The sequence below is a fragment of the Euprymna scolopes genome, chromosome 46 (assembly GCF_053919585.1).
Source record: "Euprymna scolopes isolate OS-2025 chromosome 46, ASM5391958v1, whole genome shotgun sequence".
Lineage (NCBI taxonomy): Eukaryota > Metazoa > Mollusca > Cephalopoda > Sepiida > Sepiolidae > Euprymna > Euprymna scolopes.
Window position 1 is genome coordinate 214,728,624 of NC_136527.1, and position 26,553 is coordinate 214,755,176.

The window sequence follows — 26,553 nt, forward strand, 5'->3', positions numbered from 1 at the left end:
AGCTCCACAAACGCTTGTCCAACTTTCAAAAGGCATCACTTGCCCTGCTGATCCGTAATGATACCTCATCATCCAGGGTACCAGACATACTCAGTGTGCTACCCAAGTATACAAACTTAGTGACAACCGCTATCCTTGACCCACAAATATAAACTGATGGTTCATAGTATGGCATGCCTGAAGCAGACTGGACTGAACTGCTAGTATGTATATATATATATATATATATATATATATATAAACACATACCTACGCTTTTTCATTCCGATATATGTATGCGTGTGCACATATATATATATATTTACATACATACACACATACTTATGCTTTTTTCATTCCAAGTTAGCAAAAGTAAACTTCCAACTACTTTCGGAGAGTCGGCTTTGGGGAAGCAAGGACCTGGAATGGAATTCCAAAGTCTAGCGGTTCTGGGGAAGAAACTACTGGAGTAGAAAGATCTTTTACATCTAGGGATCTCTACAGTGTGGGCGTGGGATTTAGCTGCCTGCCGGGTTTGTCGAGGGTGTTCACGTCGTGGGGGCACAAGTGCTTGCAGTTCGTCAGAGCATTCACCATTAAAATACTTGTAGAACAGGCAGAGGGATGCAACGTTTCATCGATGGGACAGAGGCTGAAGCTTAGATGCCAGTTCAGGGCCTATCAGATTTGCGACTCTCTTTTGAACCTTGTCTAGAAGTGAGAGACTAGTACCAGATGCACCAGCCCAAATATGACAGCAATACTCCGTACATGGGCAAATTGTGGTCTTATAGAGGTACAGGATACATTCGGGTGTTAGTAGCTTTCTAGCACGGTAGCTTACCTTCCTTGCAGCGGCCCTGGCAATGCTTTCAATATAATTATTCCAACTCATGTTTCTGTGAACGTTAGGCCAAGGAGTTTGAAAAATGTACTCCCAGATAAAGAGTCGTTGGCCATTGCTATAGGTGGTAGAGAAGGTTTCTTGTAATTATTGAATGAAACTAGTTTAGTCTTGGCAGCATTAAATGTGACCATTTTTGAAAAATATGAATGAGGATAATTTATGTGACCCAAGATGGTTTTTGTGCCTTTTGCCTGTTTTTCGGCCAATTTATGGCCAATTTTGGCCATTTTTTGACCGAAATTGACCAAGAATACCACAAAACCTGTTTAAATACATGACCCTGTGTCATTTGAAACTATTTATATCCATTAATGGGCATTAGAGATACACAAGAAGCAAAATTATGCCTTGAAATCACTCATATTGACATTTCGAACACATATTTCTTGAAAAACCAGCCCCAACAGATGAAAAAAAATTTTTTTTCAAATTTTTTTTCGATTTTGACCTAGATACACCTTATATTTTGATTTGAGGGGGTCCCCAACAGATTTTGAAGATGTGACCTTTTTTCGACCCAGTACTCCCTACCTCTATAATGAACGTGCCCATCCATTTTTGAAAAATATGAATGAGAATTAAACATGCCAATTTTTGCAGTGTTGCCCAATAATATCAAATCATATACACACGTAGGAGAACGAGAGAGAGAGAGAATGTGTAATAAATGCCGTTTTTCTGGTTTGTCTTTCATGGTAGGACTGGATACATACCAATATAGTTTATCGTCAAAGTGGGGCCGATTAGGGAGAGGCTAGTGGTAGATGCACCAAACTGTGGTGATGGGACAGGAGTTGGAGCTTAGTTGACAAAGTGGCGCCAATTAAATTGAAGACTTTTTCTAAATGTTTGTTTACATTACATTTTTTTTTTTTTTACAAGGGTGTCACCACTTATCAAGGCCCAGAGGCCACTCGAGGATAAGGGTTAATAGGTATACATTAGTCATTGTGATTTTAGCATAGTAAACAGTGGGAATTTTGTAACTTGGATTACTTAGGGGGACGATTCAATTAGAACTTGTTCACATTGGACTTTTTCTTGTTTTTTTTTTTTTTTCATAGGTATCAACACATTATCAAGGCCAAGAGGCCACTCAAGGATAAGGGTTAAAGAGTGTACAGTAGAAATTGGACAATATAATAATCATTAGTAATGAAAATTTGTTAACTTTGATAACTTATATGGAACGGCTCATCAAGAACTTATTTACGTTAGACTTGAAGACAACCATATTGTAGTCAGCCGGAAAGCAGGAAAACGGAAGACAATTCCATAGGCGTGCAGTTCTAATAAAATACTTACTGGTTTGTCTTTCATGGTAGGACTGGATACACACCAATATAGTTTATCGTCATCTGTAATGCACGCATCTATTAGAGCCTGCACGGACATTTCATCTTGAAACAGCAGAAAACAATATCCTAGAAGAAACGCAATTAAAATGTAATGTTCAGTACAGATAAAAAAAAAAAACAGGAAAAAAAATAATTAAAAAAAAACAGGAAAAAATAGTAAAAAAAACAAAAAAAAACAGTTAAGCAGTTTCAAGTTAAAAAAATTAATGAAAGTTTTGAAAATTTTGGAAAAGCAGGTAAAAAAAAGTGACAAAATATGAAAACAGAAAAAAGGAAAAAAAAGAACGCACAAAAAGAAAAAAAAAAAAACAGAAAACAGCAAAAAAAAACAGAAAACAGCAAAAAAAAAAAAAACAGCAAAAAAAAACCAGAAAACAGCAAAAAAAAAACCCAGAAAACAGCAAAAAAAAAACAAAAAACAGCAAAAAGAAAAAAAACCCTGAAAACAGCAAAAAAAAACCCTGAAAACAGCAAAAAAAAAACAGAAAACAGCAAAAAGAAACAGAAAACAGAAAAAAAAAAAACAGAAAAAAAAACAGAAAACAAAAAAACAGGGAACAGCAAAAAAACCCAGAAAAACGCAAAAAAAACGACAACAGAAAACAAACAAACAAAAAAACAGAAAACAGCAAAAAAAAAAACAAAAAAAAACAGAAAACAGAAAAAAAAAGCAGAAGAAACAGCTAACATTTAAAAAAAAACCCAGAAAATTAACAACAAAAAAAGGTTATAATGAAAAATGTTTTCACGGCGACATTCGGAAGCTGACAAATTCAGCTAAGTTTTGAAGTTAAAAAAATTCATTGTAAATATCCTTTGAAAGATAAATATTAGTTTTTTTTGGGGTCTATTTCAAAGATAGTTAGTAAAGTCCGCAGATATTAAATTGATTAACTTTTGATTTTCTGACATGATGGATAATTTTTTTGTTTGTTGTGATTCTTTGAACCAGAATCTTTCACATTAGGGGCTAATTAAGCTATTTTTCAAACAAACAAGGCATTTTCTTTTTAATTTATTTTTTATGAAAGTCAGACAAGGCAGGGGGGCCCCAAATTTATTTTTAATTCATTCAGATCCATCTTGTCCATTTCTTTCAGCCGATTGATCGGACCAAGTCTTCCTGTTCAGTTTGGTGTACTGGGAAGGTGAAGTCGTTTAAATTCCTCGACCATCAGGATTCTGTCCCAAGGCAACACAGGTCGCTACTCATGGCCAACAGTTATTTAATGCCGAAATAATTTTTATGCTTCACGGTTTTTTTTTTTACAAGGTGGTCACCATTTATCAAAGCCCGGAAGCCACTCAGGGATAAGGGTTATTGCAAATACAGTACGTTAGTGTGGAGATTTGATGAAGTGTCTACTTAAGGGGGCAGTTCATCAGGAATTTGTTAACATTGGACTTGAAGACATCCAGGTTGTAGTCAGGTGGGAAGCAGGCAGACGGAACAGAGTTCCACAGCCGTGCAGTTCTAAGTTCTTTATATTTTTAAATATTCGTTTGTAGAGTTTGGTTTTACAGCATATCAACCCTTTTCAAAACAGAGCAAAGAAAATGGAGAGTTGGAGGAAGTGGTTATTTGGAGAGAAGGATAATGCCCCCCCCCTCCATCTTTAGTTGCAATACAAAAATGTTGTAAACGTTTACGTGGAAAATGTATACTTGTCTATAATGAAACTTGTATTTGCTATAATAATGGGTCGTTCAGTTTGGTTGGTTTACGGCATATCAACCCTTTTCGGGTTATTTAATGCCGAATCCAGTTATTTTGAAACTAGTATTCATGTGTCATCCAGTTATTTTGTAGAAGTTTTTATTCTTAAAGCTCTTTGTATCTTCAATCGTTAGTTTGTAGTGTTTGGTTTGGTTGTTTTATAGTGGATTTTATCGTTTTTGTTCCCTGCCCTGCAGACAGCCTGATCTGGTAACACCAGTAGCAATGAGTGGAAATTATTTTGTTTCATTTGTTTTTTTAATTTAGAAGAGCAAGAATATGTCTGTAGATAACATCCATATTTATCTTGACAAGCCTAGTTTGCAGCCAATCTTTTATAAAATGTGATTTGATTTTGTTTTGTATTGAACTATGTATTAATTAAGGTTCCGCTTTCATGAAGGCCGAATACCATTTTTGAAGGTCAATCTGCTTCCAAAAAAGCCCAAGGTCGCGAAATTTGGATTCTAAAAGGCAACCCTGGACAAGAATATCAGGGTGACCTCTCCTTGATTCTGAATATCATAATAATATATCTCTTTTGGATTATAGATTTTCCGTACTTATCAAAGCTAGTCCCATACAAAGCCTATGGAAGAACATACGTAGACACGTTAAGTACATTTATGTGAAACGTAACAAATCGTCCCAGCCATTTCAGAGTCCATAGAGAAATGAATAAAATAGATATGCGTACATATTTATCTTGACACGCCTAGTTTGCAGCCAATCTTCTATAGCGAAAATGTATGTATGCGTGTTCGCTTTTTCTGTATGTCTGCTGTATACCGATACTCTATGGCTGACTGGGATAGCTTCCGTACATTCATATCTGATTTATCTCTGCACTCCATGTTTAAAAAGGAAGTGTCCTCTATAGTATCAGATCTGACCGAATGGTTAATTGTAGGCATAGACCAATTCATACCATCTAAAAAATTCCAACAAAAACCTAACAGCCAGTCATGCTTCTCCCCTGAATGTGCTGCTGCTATCGCGCACAGAAATCACTTTTTCCATAGCTACCAACGTAATAGATGCACTGAGACTATAGCTGCTTTCAGGACTGCCAGCAACCACTGTAAAAGAGTAATAAAAAATGCAAGAGAGCTATATGCCCAGTCTGTTAAATCCAAGGTAGCTGATCAGCGGCTTGGTTCCCACCAGTTTTGGCAAATAACAAATAGGATCCTGAACAGAAGTGTGCGTTCTATCCCAACGATTATCAATGGACCAGAGGTCATCTCGTCAGCGTCAGACAAGGCCAAACTATTTGCAAAGAACTTTGCAGCTAATTCTACCCTATGCGACGAAGGCCATCAACTCCCCATATTTCCTCCTATAACACAGAACAAGCTAGGTAACATACAAATATCCGTGCATGAGGTCGCCAAGCTAATCAAGAACCTAGATTCCAGTAAAGCAACTGGCCCTGACGGCATCCCAATTATAGTGTTAAAAAAGCTGCAACCAGAACTTGCTCCCATACTTACGAAACTATTTAAGCGCTGCCTTAAGGAGAAGTGCTTTCCGACTCCCTGGAAGACCTCATCAGTTTGCCCTGTATTTAAGAATTCAGGTGAGAAGTCATCTCCCTCTCAGTACAGACCAATAAGTCTCCTGTGTGTCATGAGTAAGTTGCTGGAATCCATATTAAATAGAGAAATAGTCAACCACCTCAGCAGGAATAACCTTCTTAGTGACACACAATATGGTTTCCGCTCTGCAAGATCTACCGCAGATGTGCTGCCGGTTATATCCCACAGGATTAGTGAATCTCTTGAAAAAGGCTTCCTTTCTAGAGCAATTGCTCTTGACATATCAAAGGCCTTCAACAAGGTATGGCATAAGGGTCTACTTCACAAGATTTCCAGCTACGGTCTAACTGGAAATGTTTTGTCAATCATTAAATCATTTCTCTCTGATAGGCTCATAAGAGTAGTGGTGGATGGACAAAAATCGGAGGCCTGCAATATAAATGCTGGAGTCCCTCAGGGGTCAATCCTGGGCCCAACTCTCTTCCTGACCTACATCAATGACCTCCCTAAACACATACTTAAATCATTCGTTGACATCTATGCTGATGACACGACCATCTACGGCAACACATCAAAGGCTGATAATGACAAAGTTCTCTCTGATTCTCTCTCCTCTAATCTCGAGCACGTGGTTCAGTGGGGGAAGATGTGGCTGGTTACCTTTAATGCATCCAAAACCAAACTCCTATCCTTACATCATCAACGCTCTGATCCCCAGCTGGCATCAATTGTGATGGAGCGTCTGGGTGAGGCCCCGTGTTTTGACAACCTTCTGGGTTTGACCTTTACTCCTGATCTGAAATGGAACACGTACATCAAGTCTTTTGCCAAGGTCGCTGGAAAGATGGTGGGATCCTTCTACCACTCCAAAAGATATCTCACTACTGATGCAATTCTCTATCTATATAAAAGCCAAGTACATCCAAGGATGGAATACTGTTGCCATATCTGGGCAGGAGCTGCTAAAAACAGCCTATCTTGCCTTGACAGAGTACAAAATAGACTTTGTGGCTTAGTGGGGGATGCCCTTTTCTCTACCCTGCAACCTCTCTCCCACAGAAGAGACGTTGCGAGCCTATTCTTGTTTTATCATTATTTCCATGGCAGGTGCTCGTCTGAACTCCAATCTCTGGTCCCCCCTCACCAATCTTTCATGAAAAACACCCGTCTAGCTGAATCCACTGTGAAAAATTTTCCCCCACTCTATATCTGTGCCTAAATCAAAACGCGGATTCCATGAACAAAGCTTCTTTCTTAGAACTGCACGCCTGTGGAACTGTTCCGTCTGCCTGCTTCCCACCGGACTACAACTTGGATGTCTTCAAGTCCAATGTTAACAAATTCCTAATGAACCGCCCCCTTAAGTAAACACTTCATCAAATCTCCACACTAACGTAATGTACTTGCAATAACCCTTATCCCTGAGTGGCTTCCGGGCCTTGATAAGTGGTGATCACTGTGTAAAAAAAAAAAAAAGGGCTTTTTTAAGAGAAGCGGTCGGTCGGTTCACAACTTGTAAAAACTTTTTATATCACATACAAATCGTAATATCTCACAGTTAACAACGAAGCTCACCTGTCTATTTAATTTGCTCGATTTCGGGAAGATAAATATTCAATACGCCAACTGCCTCCCTGCAGAGGGTAAAAGTCCCTCAATGGGGGTCCTGGATATGACCTTAAACTATATCCAGTGGTGAGGGCCCCAGCTTGTGGGCTTTGGGGAGTGTGGAGCCACCCTTTAATTACCATTGCTCCCAGGTCCACTCTGACCCGGAGTGGTAGTACCTGTTAGGGTCCCAACTATGGGTTGAATAGAAACTGACGTGAAAACAACAAATATATTCTATTAAAAAAAGGATTTTCTTCAAAATCTTTGGATTCGGCATTAAATAACCCGAAAAGGGTTGATATGCCGTAAAACAAAAACAACCAACCAACCAACCAACCTATATAGTTGGAATAGTTGGCCGTAACATTCTGAAACAACAACTAGAAGATGAGGGGTGGGATTTTGCTGCTTTTCGGGTTTGCCGGGGGTATTTACGTTGAGGGGGTAGAAGGGCTTCAGAGTATCCAATATAATAGTTCAATATAATCTATAAATATAAAAGCGAAAATGTATGTATGTGTGTTCGCTTTTTCTGTGTGTCTACAAAAGGCTTCTTTCAGAGAAGCGGTCGCTCGCTTCACAACTTCTTAAAACTTTTTATATCACATATAAATCGTAATATCTCACAGTTAACAACGAAGCTCGCCTGTCTATTTAATTCGCTCGATTTCGGGAAGATAAATATTCAATATTTGTTGCTCGCCGCACATGGGTTAGTCTTTTTCCTGTAACATCTTGGGGGGGAAAAAAAAAAAGCATTCAGCAGTAAATGAAATCCCGCAGTCAAACTTGACCTCATTAACTCATTAAAACGAGCACCTGCTAAATCCAAGTAATTAAATAAATTCAAACATGTTTCCGTAAGCATGTCGCGGTGGGGCTATGGTTAACGTTGCACGGTTTTATTTTTCACAACTTTGCCTCAACGGTTCGGGTTCGATCCTCATACTTACTTTTTTTTTTTTTTTAACCCTCCCACACACCTCCAAACACCCGGTATCCCTCGCTAGTATATAATAAAAAAAAACTTTTACTATTAAAATACATTACATTACAATTAGAAAATAAAAAGTTTCAGGACAGTTCTAAAAAGAAAACAGAAAAGTGTTCTTTTTCCAAGAAAGTTTCAAGTTGGAGTGTTTCATTTTAGAAATTCTAGAATGTTCCATCCATAACGACTATAAATAGACACTAATAGCACTATGACGTCAGTTATTAAATCACTTTCAACTATTTATGACTCTGGTCTATATTCCTTGGATAAAATCCAATTGTAAGGAATTTCTGAAACAAGCCAATTGCAAACACCGTCACAAAGAGCTGGACTCATGGTAAATACAGATTTTTTGATCTTATATTTTGATCAAAGTAATATTATCATTATTTCTTAAACTATTCAATATTCCTGGGATAAAACCCGGTCGTAAGAAATTCCTGAAACAAGCCAATTGCAAACACCTTCACAAAGAACTGGACTCATGGTAAATACAGATTTTTTGATCTTATATTTTGATCAAAGTAATATTATCATTATTTCTTAAACTATTCATTATTCCTGGGATAAAACCCGGTCGTAAGAAATTCCTGAAACAAGCCAATTGCAAACACCTTCACAAAGAACTGGACTCATGGTAAATACAGATTTTTTGATCTTATATTTTGATCAAAGTAATATTATCATTATTTCTTAAACTATTCAATATTCCTGGGATAAAACCCGGTCGTAAAAAATTCCTGAAACAAGCCAATTGCAAACACCTTCACAAAGAACTGGACTCATGGTAAATACAGATTTTTTGATCTTATATTTTGATCAAAGTAATATTATCATTATTTCTTAAACTATTCAATATTCCTGGGATAAAACCCGGTCGTAAAAAATTCCTGAAACAAGCCAATTGCAAACACCTTCACAAAGAACTGGACTCATGGTAAATACAGATTTTTTGATCTTATATTTTGATCAAAGTAATATTATCATTATTTCTTAAACTATTCATTATTCCTGGGATAAAACCCGGTCGTAAAAAATTCCTGAAACAAGCCAATTGCAAACACCTTCACAAAGAACTGGACTCATGGTAAATACAGATTTTTTGATCTTATATTTTGATCAAAGTAATATTATCATTATTTCTTAAACTATTCAATATTCCTGGGATAAAACCCGGTCGTAAAAAATTCCTGAAACAAGCCAATTGCAAACACCTTCACAAAGAACTGGACTCATGGTAAATACAGATTTTTTGATCTTATATTTTGATCAAAGTAATATTATCATTATTTCTTAAACTATTCATTATTCCTGGGATAAAACTCGGTCGTAAAAAATTCCTGAAACAAGCCAATTGCAAACACCTTCACAAAGAACTGGACTCATGGTAAATACAGATTTTTTGATCTTATATTTTGATCAAAGTAATATTATCATTATTTCTTAAACTATTCAATATTCCTGGGATAAAACCCGGTCGTAAAAAATTCCTGAAACAAGCCAATAGCAAACACCTTCACAAAGAACTGGACTCATGGTAAATACAGATTTTTTGATCTTATATTTTGATCAAAGTAATATTATCATTATTTCTTAAACTATTCAATATTCCTGGGATAAAACCCGGTCGTAAAAAATTCCTGAAACAAGCCAATTGCAAACACCTTCACAAAGAACTGGACTCATGGTAAATACAGATTTTTTGATCTTATATTTTGATCAAAGTAATATTATCATTATTTCTTAAACTATTCAATATTCCTGGGATAAAACCCGGTCGTAAAAAATTCCTGAAACAAGCCAATTGCAAACACCTTCACAAAGAACTGGACTCATGGTAAATACAGATTTTTTGATCTTATATTTTGATCAAAGTAATATTATCATTATTTCTTAAACTATTCAATATTCCTGGGATAAAACCCGGTCGTAAAAAATTCCTGAAACAAGCCAATTGCAAACACCTTCACAAAGAACTGGACTCATGGTAAATACAGATTTTTTGATCTTATATTTTGATCAAAGTAATATTATCATTATTTCTTAAACTATTCAATATTCCTGGGATAAAACCCGGTCGTAAAAAATTCCTGAAACAAGCCAATTGCAAACACCTTCACAAAGAACTGGACTCATGGTAAATACAGATTTTTTGATCTTATATTTTGATCAAAGTAATATTATCATTATTTCTTAAACTATTCAATATTCCTGGGATAAAACCCGGTCGTAAAAAATTCCTGAAACAAGCCAATTGCAAACACCTTCACAAAGAACTGGACTCATGGTAAATACAGATTTTTTGATCTTATATTTTGATCAAAGTAATATTATCATTATTTCTTAAACTATTCAATATTCCTGGGATAAAACCCGGTCGTAAAAAATTCCTGAAACAAGCCAATTGCAAACACCTTCACAAAGAACTGGACTCATGGTAAATACAGATTTTTTGATCTTATATTTTGATCAAAGTAATATTATCATTATTTCTTAAACTATTCAATATTCCTGGGATAAAACCCGGTCGTAAAAAATTCCTGAAACAAGCCAATTGCAAACACCTTCACAAAGAACTGGACTCATGGTAAATACAGATTTTTTGATCTTATATTTTGATCAAAGTAATATTATCATTATTTCTTAAACTATTCAATATTCCTGGGATAAAACCCGGTCGTAAAAAATTCCTGAAACAAGCCAATTGCAAACACCTTCACAAAGAACTGGACTCATGGTAAATACAGATTTTTTGATCTTATATTTTGATCAAAGTAATATTATCATTATTTCTTAAACTATTCAATATTCCTGGGATAAAACCCGGTCGTAAAAAATTCCTGAAACAAGCCAATAGCAAACACCTTCACAAAGAACTGGACTCATGGTAAATACAGATTTTTTGATCTTATATTTTGATCAAAGTAATATTATCATTATTTCTTAAACTATTCAATATTCCTGGGATAAAACCCGGTCGTAAAAAATTCCTGAAACAAGCCAATTGCAAACACCTTCACAAAGAACTGGACTCATGGTAAATACAGATTTTTTGATCTTATATTTTGATCAAAGTAATATTATCATTATTTCTTAAACTATTCAATATTCCTGGGATAAAACCCGGTCGTAAAAAATTCCTGAAACAAGCCAATTGCAAACACCTTCACAAAGAACTGGACTCATGGTAAATACAGATTTTTTGATCTTATATTTTGATCAAAGTAATATTATCATTATTTCTTAAACTATTCAATATTCCTGGGATAAAACCCGGTCGTAAGAAATTCCTGAAACAAGCCAATTGCAAACACCTTCACAAAGAACTGGACTCATGGTAAATACAGATTTTTTGATCTTATATTTTGATCAAAGTAATATTATCATTATTTCTTAAACTATTCAATATTCCTGGGATAAAACCCGGTCGTAAAAAATTCCTGAAACAAGCCAATTGCAAACACCTTCACAAAGAACTGGACTCATGGTAAATACAGATTTTTTGATCTTATATTTTGATCAAAGTAATATTATCATTATTTCTTAAACTATTCATTATTCCTGGGATAAAACTCGGTCGTAAAAAATTCCTGAAACAAGTCAATTGCAAACACCTTCACAAAGAACTGGACTCATGGTAAATACAGATTTTTTGATCTTATATTTTGATCAAAGTAATATTATCATTATTTCTTAAACTATTCATTATTCCTGGGATAAAACCCGGTCGTAAAAAATTCCTGAAACAAGCCAATTGCAAACACCTTCACAAAGAACTGGACTCATGGTAAATACAGATTTTTTGATCTTATATTTTGATCAAAGTAATATTATCATTATTTCTTAAACTATTCAATATTCCTGGGATAAAACCCGGTCGTAAAAAATTCCTGAAACAAGCCAATTGCAAACACCTTCACAAAGAACTGGACTCATGGTAAATACAGATTTTTTGATCTTATATTTTGATCAAAGTAATATTATCATTATTTCTTAAACTATTCATTATTCCTGGGATAAAACTCGGTCGTAAAAAATTCCTGAAACAAGCCAATTGCAAACACCTTCACAAAGAACTGGACTCATGGTAAATACAGATTTTTTGATCTTATATTTTGATCAAAGTAATATTATCATTATTTCTTAAACTATTCATTATTCCTGGGATAAAACCCGGTCGTAAGAAATTCCTGAAACAAGCCAATTGCAAACACCTTCACAAAGAACTGGACTCATGGTAAATACAGATTTTTTGATCTTATATTTTGATCAAAGTAATATTATCATTATTTCTTAAACTATTCAATATTCCTGGGATAAAACCCGGTCGTAAAAAATTCCTGAAACAAGCCAATTGCAAACACCTTCACAAAGAACTGGACTCATGGTAAATACAGATTTTTTGATCTTATATTTTGATCAAAGTAATATTATCATTATTTCTTAAACTATTCAATATTCCTGGGATAAAACCCGGTCGTAAAAAATTCCTGAAACAAGCCAATTGCAAACACCTTCACAAAGAACTGGACTCATGGTAAATACAGATTTTTTGATCTTATATTTTGATCAAAGTAATATTATCATTATTTCTTAAACTATTCATTATTCCTGGGATAAAACTCGGTCGTAAAAAATTCCTGAAACAAGCCAATTGCAAACACCTTCACAAAGAACTGGACTCATGGTAAATACAGATTTTTTGATCTTATATTTTGATCAAAGTAATATTATCATTATTTCTTAAACTATTCAATATTCCTGGGATAAAACACGGTCGTAAAAAATTCCTGAAACAAGCCAATTGCAAACACCTTCACAAAGAACTGGACTCATGGTAAATACAGATTTTTTGATCTTATATTTTGATCAAAGTAATATTATCATTATTTCTTAAACTATTCATTATTCCTGGGATAAAACTCGGTCGTAAAAAATTCCTGAAACAAGCCAATTGCAAACACCTTCACAAAGAACTGGACTCATGGTAAATACAGATTTTTTGAGCTTATATTTTGATCAAAGTAATATTATCATTATTTCTTAAACTATTCAATATTCCTGGGATAAAACCCGGTCGTAAAAAATTCCTGAAACAAGCCAATTGCAAACACCTTCACAAAGAACTAGACTCATGGTAAATACGGATTTTTTGATCTTATATTTTGATCAAAGTAATATTATCATTATTTCTTAAACTATTCAATATTCCTGGGATAAAACCCGGTCGTAAGAAATTCCTGAAACAAGCCAATTGCAAACACCTTCACAAAGAACTGGACTCATGGTAAATACAGATTTTTTGATCTTATATTTTGATCAAAGTAATATTATCATTATTTCTTAAACTATTCATTATTCCTGGGATAAAACCCGGTCGTAAGAAATTCCTGAAACAAGCCAATTGCAAACACCTTCACAAAGAACTGGACTCATGGTAAATACAGATTTTTTGATCTTATATTTTGATCAAAGTAATATTATCATTATTTCTTAAACTATTCAATATTCCTGGGATAAAACCCGGTCGTAAAAAATTCCTGAAACAAGCCAATTGCAAACACCTTCACAAAGAACTGGACTCATGGTAAATACGGATTTTTTGATCTTATATTTTGATCAAAGTAATATTATCATTATTTCTTAAACTATTCATTATTCCTGGGATAAAACCCGGTCGTAAAAAATTCCTGAAACAAGCCAATTGCAAACACCTTCACAAAGAACTGGACTCATGGTAAATACAGATTTTCTGATCTTATATTTTGATCAAAGTAATATTATCATTATTTCTTAAACTATTCAATATTCCTGGGATAAAACCCGGCCGTAAGAAATTCCTGAAACAAGCCAATAGCAAACACCTTCACAAAGAACTAGACTCATGGTAAATACGGATTTTTTGATCTTATATTTTGATCAAAGTAATATTATCATTATTTCTTAAACTATTCATTATTCCTGGGATAAAACCCGGTCGTAAGAAATTCCTGAAACAAGCCAATTGCAAACACCTTCACAAAGAACTGGACTCATGGTAAATACGGATTTTTTTATCTTATATTTTGATCAAAGTAATATTATCATTATTTCTTAAACTATTCAATATTCCTGGGATAAAACCCGGTCGTAAGAAATTCCTGAAACAAGCCAATTGCAAACACCTTCACAAAGAACTGGACTCATGGTAAATACGGATTTTTTTATCTTATATTTTGATCAAAGTAATATTATCATTATTTCTTAAACTATTCAATATTCCTGGGATAAAACCCGGTCGTAAGAAATTCCTGAAACAAGCCAATTGCAAACACCTTCACAAAGAACTGGACTCATGGTAAATACAGATTTTCTGATCTTATATTTTGATCAAAGTAATATTATCATTATTTCTTAAACTATTCAATATTCCTGGGATAAAACCCGGCCGTAAGAAATTCCTGAAACAAGCCAATAGCAAACACCTTCACAAAGAACTGGACTCATGGTAAATACGGATTTTTTGATCTTATATTTTGATCAAAGTAATATTATCATTATTTCTTAAACTATTCATTATTCCTGGGATAAAACCCGGTCGTAAGAAATTCCTGAAACAAGCCAATTGCAAACACCTTCACAAAGAACTGGACTCATGGTAAATACAGATTTTTTGATCTTCTATTTTGATCAAAGTAATATTATCATTATTTCTTAAACTATTCAATATTCCTGGGATAAAACATAAAAGATTAATCAAAAATTGGATGTAATCTCCCTTACATACTTTTCTTGTACATATTTGTTTTCACTGTTCTTATTTACTTGGCTCCCCACGAGGGCAGAGTTACACACAAGGTCGGTTTTTTATGTGGGGAAAATCCAGCTCCCCAAAAAGGGGGCACTGATAGGAACAAAAATAAAAATTGTCTCAGTCGTGAAGGATTTCTCCTCCATTGACCGAGGACAGAAAAGGTAAAATGTAGCACCAGAACAGATAATACACTGTGATCTTCGCTCGAAGGCCAATCACTTTATCTGTTCAATATTTTCCAAGAAGATTCAACATCATCAGTTACATCAACACCCTCAAGGTTTTCATCAAGCTTATTGGAGAGCTCAGTTCTCTTTTCCCTGGATTTAAGAGGGCGCACATCAAAGCGTTTGGAGACTGTTGATCTTGTAACTCTGTGCCTTCGCACATGCAACGACAGTTTACTTCTGAGAAGGGCGTGATCCGAAAGATAGAAAGAAGTGTGGAAAGAGTGAGTGATTTTGAAGTCACTCATGTGCTTCCGTTTTGTTATGACGAAGTCAATAAGATGCCAGTCCTTTGAACGAGGATGGATCCATGTTGTCCTCCGATGCACAGGTTGTTGGAATATGGTATTGGTAATACAGAGGTCAAACTCCTTACAGATTGTAAGAAGTCGTAAACCATTTGCATTTACCTTGCCTATGCCATGCTTACCAAGTACACTACCAACACAAGCATTGAAATCGCCAGCAAGAACAAGTTTATCATGGTGTCGAACTCTGGAGAGGACATCATGGAGGGTATCGTAGAAGTCATCCTTCTCTTGATCTGAACTGGCTAACGTTGGGGCGTAACAACTAACTAGCGTCAACCTGGTGTTTCCTTCTAACTCTAGGGAAAGAGTTGCCACACGATCAGATATGCCTTTGGACAAAGATGATAAGGACTTTGCCATCTTGGACTTAATGGCAAAACCAATGCCTGATTGGCAGGGTTCATTTTCTGCCTTTCCACCCTTTTCCTCTCGAAGTTGAGAATTGCCAGGCAAGCGAGTTTTTTTTTGTTTTTTTTTTTAATATCTGGCATGTCTTCCCCTAGACATTTTCTTGCATGGAACAATGCAACTCACTGATGTTGAGAAGACATATTCAACACAACAAAAAAAAAAAAAAAAAAATGATAATGTCTGTACCTTTGGGTGGAAAATAAGACTTGCTCTCAGCTTTGTGCGGCCAGTCAACGACCAGAGGGCCAAAACGCCTGAATGCAGAAGTGATTTCCTCTGAAAGAAAAAAAAAAAAAAAATTTTTTTTTGTAAGATTAAATGCATTATTCTCTCATCCACTGCAGCATTGCTTTTGGACGTTTTTCCCAGCGCAATGCCGAGAAGACGTTTGAGTTTAGTTTCACATATTTATACTAAAAAGCCCAATCAACACGCGAGAAGCCAAAATAGCAATAGTTTTGTAAAAGTCGACGTAAATAAATCTAGATGCGACGCGCTTTCCCAAATCGTACATATTATTATTTAGGACCCATATAAACAGTTGTAAGCGATCGTAACGACCTCGGAACCGTGTGCGAGAAAAGCCTTTTGAAGACATACACGAAATGTTCACACACATTTTACCTTTTATATAAATAGATACAGTGAAATTAAAGAAGTGATTTCCTCTGAAAGAAAAAAAAAATTTTTTTTGTAAGATTAAATGCATTTTTCTCTCATCCACTGCAGCATAATCATACTTTTGACTTCAGTTAAATAAACGCTTATCACAATTAAACAATAACGTATCGCCATTAATAAGTAAACTCCTATTAAAAGAACATAATTTAGTTTTAGACAAAAGTTAACTCTATATAACTATAGAAAACACCTCCTATAATATTTAATACATATATTAATCTATATATATATAAAAGATATTTAATACATATAATCTATATATATAAAAGGCAAAATGTGTGTGACCATTTCGTGAATGGAAGGCTTCTTTCGCACATGCTCCCGGGGTTGTTACTATCGCTTAAAACTGTTTATATAGGTCCTATATTATAATATGTAAGATTTGGGAACGCGGGTCGTCTCTAGATTTATTTATGTCGACTTTTATGAGATTCGCACTATTTCACTCTGTCCCCTGTTTGTCCATCATTTTAGTATAAATACAGTGAAATTAAATTAAAACCTGTTCTTGGCTTTCACACTGCTTCCCCCCCCTTCCCACCATCATCTGGGAGGAAGTGTAAACTAAAAATAACGATCCCGCGATGACCTCATTTCCTTATTACATTTTTTTTTTTTTATTTATTACATTTTCACCCCAAACAAGGCAAATTGCCACTTTGGTGTAGGGGGCTACTATCAGGGGCAACAACTACTGGGGTACTATGTAGGGATTTGGGCAGCAAGGTGTCGGTTCACGTTACACTTGAACTTCTGCACGTCAGTACTGTTGGGGAAGCAGGGACCTGGGATGGAATTCCAGAGTCTAGCGGTTCTGGGAAAGAAACTATTGGAGTAAAAAGATCTTTTACATCTAGGGATCTCTACAGTGTGGGGGGTGGGATTTAGCAGCCTGTCGGGTTTGTCGAGGGTGCACACGTCGTGGGGGCACAAGTGATTGCAGTTCGTCAGAGCATTCACCACTAAAATACTTGTAGAAAAGGCAGAGGGATGCAACGTTTCGTCGATGGGACAGAGGCTGAAGCTTAGATGCCAGTTCAGGGCCTATCAGGTTTGCGACTCTCTTTTGAAACTTGTCAAGGAGCGAGAGACTAGTAGCAGATGCACCAGCCCAAATGTGGCAGCAATACTCCATACATGGGCGAATGGTGGCCTTATAGAGGTACAGGATACTTTCGGGTGTTAGTAGTTTTCTAGCATGGTAGAGAGAGCCCACCTTTCTTGCAGCGGCCCTGGCAATGCCTTCAATGTAATTGTTCCAACTGTCAATCAAACCTCTTTTACTAGCTTTATAAGCCTTAACTTAACACGCTAATCAATTACTCTCACTCGTGGTCGAGACGGTTAAGTAGTTGGCTTTGGTCTCCACCTCCGCGTCAAGGCTTCCGGGTTCAATCCCTCTTCCCGACCAAAACTGTTTTTTTTTTTTCTTCTTTTACACCTTTAAACACCGCTTATTCTTTAGTTTAACCCTCCCCCATACACAGGTTTATTTATGCCATTTTTTTTCCGTTTTGGTTTTGTTTTGTTTTTTTTACATCGTCTTTTTTATAATATTTAAGCAGGGTTATTAATTACCCCCCCCCCTACACACACTTACAAACAACCGGGCAACGCCGGGTACCCCCCGCTAGTCTATATATATATATATAAAAGCAAAAATGTATGTATGTATGTGTGTATGTTTGGATGTCTGCTAAAAACTTTCGACAAATGCAACGAAAATTCACAAACTCGGTATCACATCGAAGCTCCATCCTTTGCTCGAAAAATAAAAAAAAAATAGGCCAAAAACGTTAACTTTTTAACCCAAAAATCGACAATTTTTGACGGGGAGGGGGAGGGGTCAACAAAAACGGTCCTCTCGTAACAATGACCGATTCTACGCATGCGTCAGATGATGTCGTGACCTGATTTACTTTAAATAGTTGAAAAACCAAACAAATTTCATGTACGTCACGTTAGCTCAGTTGGTTAAGGCCTTGGTTCATTATCGAAACGTTTTGGGTTTGAATTGTGGTTTGAGATGGTTTTTTTTTTTAAATTTAAATATTGAACCAGTGTTATTTAAGCCATTTTTCACGTAACGTTGGTTTCTGTTTTTTTTTTTTTACTTCGCTTATCAATGTGGACTTTTTCCTTATATCAGACAATTGCTATTCAATTTGGACAATCCCCTTATGAGGAGTTGGTCCCCCCACCAGCATCCTGGGGTAACAAAAAAATAAAAAAGCATTCCCGCAGTAAATAAAATACTACCCCGCAGTCAAAGTTGACCTCATTCTAAATACTTAAATGAATTCAAACGTGTTTCCGTTAGTGTTTCGTGGTGGCCCAGTGGTTAACGTCGCACGTTTTTTTTCACACTTTAATTTCCAACTTCGCCTCATACTTACCTACCAAAACTTAGTTTTTAAATTTTAACCCCCCCCCTCCCACCGACACAAACACACCTCCCACATTAACCAATTTCTTTCATTCACTCGTGGCCGGGATGAATAAGTGGTTGGCTTTTGTTTCCACTTCTCCGAACAGTTGCAAAAGACCAAAACAGTACTAAAAAATGTTGTAACCTAGCTAAAAAATGTTGTAACCTAGCTAAAAAATGTTGTAACCTAGCTAAAAAATGTTGTAACCTAGCTAAAAAATGTTGTATCCTAGCTAAAATTTTCATTCACCCGGAGCCGTCCTACCTAAGATTACCAAATCATATTGTGTTTTTTTATATAAATATGATACAGACAATAAGATAAATTTGTAAATATACAACTATATAAAAAGTCGTTTTCTTGTATTTCATTGGCTTTTAGGGGGTGGGGGGGGTATGGTGGGAAAGTCCAGAAAATCTATATATATATATATATATATATATATATAAAAGCGAAAATGGTGGGTTAGTGTGCGTGTGTGCACTTCTTGTGTATGTCCACCAATGGCTTTTTTCTCTGAGCTTCTCGGTCGGCTCACTCCTTAAAACTTTTTATATGCTGTCTAAATCATAATATGTACGAGATATGATCGGGGGGGGGGGGGGTCGCGTCTATTTTTAATTTGGCCGATGTTTACACGCTATTTTTGAGATTTTTTTTTTTTTTTTTCGATCGCAACGTTTTCGTTACACTGTTCAGTATAAAACAAGCAAAAACTGTCTTGCAACCGCGTCATGTTTCAAGGTCAAACATCACGCGACTTAACTTTCTCGCACCTGTCAATTTCACTTTATAAACGTTAACTTAAGGCATCACTTTCTCTCCCCTCGTGGCCGAGATGGTTAGGTCTCAGGTTTTTTACCCTTTCGTTTCCACCTTTGCGTCAAGCCTACTTTCCTATTAAAACTTATTTTTTTTAACACACACATCTCCAACACCCGGGCAACGCCCCCCCCCCTAGTCTATATATATATATATATATATATATATATAAATAAAAACAAAAATGTGTGTTAGTGTGTGTGCATTTTTTAAAAAACAAAAGTTGGGAAACAAAACCAAAATAACTACCCTGCAGTAAAAGTTCCCTGCGGGACTTTTATGGCATGATCATTAAAATCGTGCACCTGTCAATTTAACTTTTTAATCGTTAAAGTTTTAACTCTGTTTAGTTACACTCCCTTCGTGGTTGTCAGGTTTTTTTGTTGCCTCTGTCCAAAGTTTTAGGCAGAAATACAGACATACATTTAAACAGTGAGATTTATATTCTGGAGGTTTGATATCCTTTTTGAGTTACTCCAGTTACGATTTGTGCATGTCTATTTAAAGCTTTGTTCAACATGCCCTTACCACGATAGGCAGTTCCAATATAGAAATGGCTCTGCTCAGAACCACAACCACCACAAAGCAGGCCTTTCCAGTAAAGACATGTGATTTGCTAGGCTACGAAGTTTGTTACTTTAAACTTGACATATTGAGCATACGAATCTCTTGCATTTTTTATTATTCTTTTACAAGGACCTGTGGCGCAGTAGTTTTTTTTTTACATGGAGTTCATCACTTATCAAGGCCCAATGGCCACTCGGGGATAAGGGTTATTGTGTGTACAGTAATCAATGGGATAGTGTAGCAATAGTATTGGAGAATTGATAAGGTGTCATTACTTAGGGGGGGGGGGCGGTTCATCAGGAATTTGTTTTTGTTGGACTTGAAGACATCCAGGTTGAAGTCGGGAGGGAAACAAGCAAGCGAAAAAGCGTTTGTCTGTTTCCCACCTGACTACAACTTGGATGTCTTCAAGTCCAACATAAACAAATTCCTGATGACCCACCCCCCCTTAGGTAATTACTGTATACACAATAACCCTTATCCCCGAGTGGCTTCTGGGCCTTGATATGTGGTGATCCCATGTAAAAAAAAAAAAACTCTGTCAAGGCAGAATATAGTCCTTTCTAGCCGCTCCTGCCCAGATGTGGCAACAGTATTCCATCCTTGGACTTACCTGGCTCTTATATAGATAGAGAATTGCATCAGCAGTGAGATATCTACTGGATCGATTAGATCCGACCATTTTTCCAGCAACCTTGAAAGAAGCTTTGTTCATGGAATCTTTAGGTTTAAGCACAGATAAAGAGTTAGGGAAATTATTGATAGTGGCTGCAGCTAGACGAGTGTTTGTAGATGCACACTTACTATAAAAATAGTGATGAAGCAGAGAAAGACTTGCAACGTCTCTTCTGTGGGAAAGAGGTTGCAGGGAAGAGAAAAGGGCATCCATCCCCTGCTAGGCTATGAAGTTTGTTACCTTAAACTTGACATATTGAGCATACGAATCTCTTGCATTTTTTTATTAATCTTTTACAAGGACCCGTGACCCGTGGCGCAGTGATTAGAGTACTTGGAAAAATCAATTGTAAAAGTGATATTCTCCTGAAGGTTGAAGGTTCAATCCTCAGTGTGGGCGACCGAAATATACATTTGCGAATTGTTTAGGACATCTATCCAGTTATGGCTGACGGAACAAGAGCACACTACCCCCGTGAAGTAAATAAAGGGTTCCGCTCGAAGTTCCATCCAAATTCCCGAGTTCGACAAGATACACCTGAAGAAGGTCGAAGGTTATATCGACCGAAACGTGAAAATCACAGTCGAGATGAGAACAGTAGTCCGATGAATAATACAAAACTATATTTGTCGAGAGTGATAAAAAAAAAACAAAATGGTTTAACTACGTCTAAAGGACATAAGTTTCTTTGCTTTAAAAATTAATGATTTTTTTTTTTTCGATATTATGTGTCCAAGAGATTACGCTTTTTTTTCTGATTCATGCCGGTTTGATGTGTGTGACAAAAGTTTGTTGTGACCATACCCAAACACACAAACGGTCGAGGGGTACTCGGCGTTGCCCGGGTGTTTGGAGGTGTGTGTGGTTTTGGGTAAATCAAAACTCCGGGGAGGGGGGGGGGTTAAAATAAAAATAAAAAATGTTTTGGTAGATAAGTATGAGGATCGAACCCGAACCGTTGAGGCAAAGTTGGAAATTAAAGCGTGAAAAAAAAAAAAAGAGTGACGGTTTTTAACCATTTGGCCACCGCGAGATGCTAACGGAAACACGTTTGAATTTATTTAATTACTTGGGTTTGGCAGGTGCACGTTTTAATGACTCAATAAGGTCAACTTCTGACTGTGGGGTAGCATTTCATTTAGTGCGGGGATGCTTTTTGGGGGTGGGTAGGGGGGAAACATTATAGGAAATGGCCTAACCTATATGTGGCGAGCGAAAACTGTTGAATATTTATCTTCCCAAAGTCGAGCAAATTAAATAGACAGGCGAGCTCCGTTGTTAACTCTGAGATATTACGATTTACATGTGATATAAAAAGTTTTAAAAAGTTGTTAGGCGACCGACCGCTTCTCTGAAAAAAGCCTTCCTTGGACATACATACATTTTCGCTTTTATTTTTTTAATTTTTTATACTAGCGGGGGGTACCCGGCGATGCCCGGGTGTCTTGAGGTAAATCATAACTCCGGGGGGAGGGTGTTAAATAATAAAAAAAAATGTTTCGGTAGGCGAGTATGAGAATCGAACCTGTACCCTTGAGTTGGAAATCAATGTGTGAAAAAAAAAACGTGCTATGTTAACCATTGAGCCACAGCGACAGACAACTTTAAGCAGGTTTGAATTTATTTATTTAACTATAAAAACAGGCGTGCGCAATAAAAGCTTACTCTGCTGCTTCCATTTGACCTAATTATCTATAAACTACATGCGTTCCCAAATCCTACATATTATTATCTAGGACCTATATACACAGTTTTAAGCGATAGTAACGACCCCGGGAGCGTGTGCGAGAAAAGCCTTTGTCAGACATACACGAAATGGTCACACACATTTTGCCTTTTATATATATAGACTAGCAGGGGGTACCCGGCGATGCCCGGGTGTCTTGAGGTAAATCAAAACTCCGGGAAGGGGGGGGGTTAAATAATTAAAAAAATGTTTTGGTAAGCGAGTATGAGAATCGAACCCGTATCCTTGAGTTGAAAATTAACCTGTGAAAAAAAAAAACTGTGACGTTGGGCCACGGCGACATACAACGTAGACGTGTTTGAATTTATTTATTAAACTATAAAAACAGGCGTGCGCAATAAAAGTTAACTTTGCTGCTTACATTTGACCTAATTAAGAAGGTCAAATAGAAGTCACGCAGCGTTTGGGTTTGTTTACCCAAATTTAACTGTTTCTTCCCCCAACAGATGTTGGGGAGGGGAAAGCAGCTCTCCAATTGTCCAGATTGAATAGCAACTGTCTGAATTGATCAAAGCTGATTGCTTCTGGACGTTTTTCCCGGCGCAATGCCGCGAACACATCCGTTTGAGTTTAGTTTCACTTTATTTAAACTAAAAAGCCCAATCAACACGTGAGAAGCCAAAATAGCAATAATTTTGTAAAAATCGACGTAAATAAATCGATACGCTACGCGCTTTTCTAATTCCTAGATCATCATCATCATCGGCGGTCACTCGTGTCTGAGTAAGACTGTCCTCCGTTGTGGCTTCTGTGGGTCCTCAGGTGAGCATAGAGCCCAATCCTAGGCCCAATTTTTCTTGTGCAATTTGGGCAGATAAAGGTAGTGGTGGTGGGGTAGGGTTGGGTGTGTCTGGATGATAATCTGTTCTTTCTGTGCTTGCGTTTATCCTCTTTAGGTCACTAATATAAAGCGCAACATATATATTATATAGATATTATGATAAAGGACCTATATAAGCAGTTTTAAGCGATAGTAACGAACCCAGGACCGTGTGCGAGAAAAGCCTTTGCCAGACATACACGAAATGGTCAAATGGCAGAAACTCGATTAAAAAGATTTTCCGAAATCTCAATACTCCGTATGTACAAATTTCGAGTCTGTAGACTGAAAATTGACAAAGTTATTTGTAAGGGAAATGCACACAGACATTTTCACTTTTATAGATATACTAGCATTTCAGCCCGGCGTTTCTCGGGTGTTTGGCGGTGTATGCTGAGCAAAAAACAAAAACAAAAAAGGTCCATTGTTTTAAATTTGACCCCTACTAAGACCCCTTAATATTTATTGTTTTGGGCCCAAATCGATTTAGGAAATTAGAGCCATGCCCAAGCAACCTATATATAAAATTTCAAGTGTTTAGACCGAAAATTCTCGGAGGAGTTTGGTAGAGTTCTCAGACGTTTAATCACTGAACTTTGACCCCTTAACAGCCAAATTTCGGAGCAAAAACCGGTCACATAAATTTTCTCAAATCTCAGTACCCTGTATATAAAATAACGATGTTAAAAAAATGGAAAAAAAACAAAAAACGCTGTGTGTATGGGGGAGGGGGAAGTAAACTAAAGAACAAGCGAAGTAAAAAAATAAAGTAACGTTGCCCGCGTGTCTAAAGATGTAAAAGAAAAAAAAATAGTTTTGGTCGTGAGGGTGGATTGAACTCGGGAGCCTTGACGCGTTGATGAAACAAACTCCAACCACCTAACTGTATAGGCCAAGAGTAAGAGGAATTGATTATAGTGTTAAAATAAGGCTTATAAAGCGAGTGAAAGAGGTTTGATTGACAGATAGCCACTAAATGAGGTCATCGCGGGAGCGTTACGAGATGACATAGCAGTATTTTATTTTTTTTGTTTTACTTCACATTAGCGTTTATTAAATTACGTATTTCGTTTCCTGTCTAGACATCTATCTCTATCTGTCTCTCTCTCTCTCTCTCTCTGTTTGCGTTTGTGTATGTGTGTCTCTCTCTCTCTCACTTCGTCTTCCTTACTCTAAAGACTGTTACTAAAAAAGAAAATGGTGTCTGGCTGTATTTTTTTTTTTGTAAAAACTTCGATGGTTAATATTTTTTGTAAGCATATTTTTTTTTTTACTTCACATTTTTGGCTTGTTATTTTCGTTTAACTATCGTATCTAACTATTTTTAACATGCTAATAACTTTGGTAACGTTGTCATAGCGTAGAAGTTCATAGTTTAGCTTGTGTGAGGGTTAATTTTTTGTTTACCGATAACATTTTTAAATTTTAAATTCAGACTGCCATTAGAGCTTGCTGACGTCAAGATCACGTAACATGACTCAGCGGGTTTTAAATACAAGTTGACCCAAAATAAACAGCCCCGCGTATACTTTATGTAGAAGAGTTGGCGCCCGTATTTTTTGGGGCAGTTATAAATCGATTTAAAAATATGTAATGTTTAACATTAAAATGTCCCCCCCCTGCAGAAAATCGATCAGTTAACGCACTTCTGATGGTCCTTTTGGGCTAATTTTTCGATATTTGTCGTCTGGAGGGTGGGGCTTTAATATGATACCAAGTTTGTGAATTTTTGTTCCGTCGGTCAAAAGTTTTTAGCAGACACACAAACATACATACATTTTCGCTTTTATATATATAGATAGAGTATCATGATGAAGTGTTATGTTTTAGACAAAGAGAAAAGAAAATGTTCATCTTCATCAATTCCTGGATGCAAGTGTTAGGTTTTAGACAAGCAAGCATTAAAAAAAAAAAAAATTATCACCTTCATCAATATCTGGAGGCAGGCCACCCACAAATACTTTACGGGAAAAGCGTTCCATCCTTTCTACTGTCTGTGGGTTTGGGGATCCCCGGGCTGGGGAGTTCATATTCGGGACAGTCTGGTCCAGAGTCCCATCATCAAGCAAATGATTTTCTTCATTGAATCCAAATGGCGACTTGCCTGGAAAAAAAAAAGAATCAAAAAAAAAAAAATCAGATAAAAAATTAAATTTAAAAAATTAAAGACGACGGTTCCAGGGTTTTCTCAAAACAAAATTTGGGATTTTTTTTTAACAATCCACAGTGATTTGAAAAAAAAATCAAATATACACGTTAATAAAAGTTACTTTGCAATCTGAAGCATTTTGCGGTGTAAAACCCAAATTGAACCGAATGCATATATTTAGTTCAAATTTGTATTCATAGAAAATACCCAGAAACTAAATATCAAAAGCAATAAAAGCTAATTTATTTTCCCAACCAAAATGAAAGAAGTTAGATGTGTAAAATTTTCATCTTTTTTTCAAATTTTCACTCATCATACAGCCATGAAATCAATGGGACAATATCACCAATAAAGGATAAAGGTTAATGAGTGTACAGAGGTCAATGGGACAATATCGTAGTCACCACTAATCAAGGCCCGGAGGCCACTGAAGCATAAAGATTAATGAGTGTACCGATTAATCGGAATCGGAAAAATTTGTGCCTGATTTCCGATTCCAAAACCGATTCTTTTAATAGTCCATTTTCTGTAGACTTTTGCTAGTATATGTATATATATATATATATATATATATATATATATATGTATGTATAGTAATTTATAAAATATATATGGCGATTAAGCTACACTGAATATTCCGCGTTTCATCACCATATATATTTTATAAATTACTAACTAGCTCTACCTACGTATTGAGCACTTTTGAAGTAAATGCTTAAAGTTGGATCATTTTGGTAAATTCAATTGTAATTTTCATTTATATATATATATATATAAAATGGAAATTACAATTTGTACATATATATATATGTACAA

General features: G+C 36.1%; 1 protein-coding gene across 2 annotated transcripts in view; it reads right to left on the reverse strand.

Annotated features, from left to right (window-relative positions):
* Nucleotides 1-26,553, reverse strand: part of LOC145271040 (uncharacterized) — a 101,637-nt gene that overhangs the window by 15,023 nt on the left and 60,061 nt on the right. For both annotated transcript variants that reach the window (XM_080126590.1, XM_080126589.1), the window contains 3 exons: nucleotides 25,513-25,692; nucleotides 16,033-16,122; nucleotides 2,192-2,310 (listed from right to left, as the gene is read on the reverse strand). In XM_080126590.1, coding sequence (XP_079982716.1) covers nucleotides 2,192-2,310; nucleotides 16,033-16,122; nucleotides 25,513-25,692 — 389 coding nt within the window. The remainder of the gene's footprint in view (nucleotides 1-2,191; nucleotides 2,311-16,032; nucleotides 16,123-25,512; nucleotides 25,693-26,553) is intronic.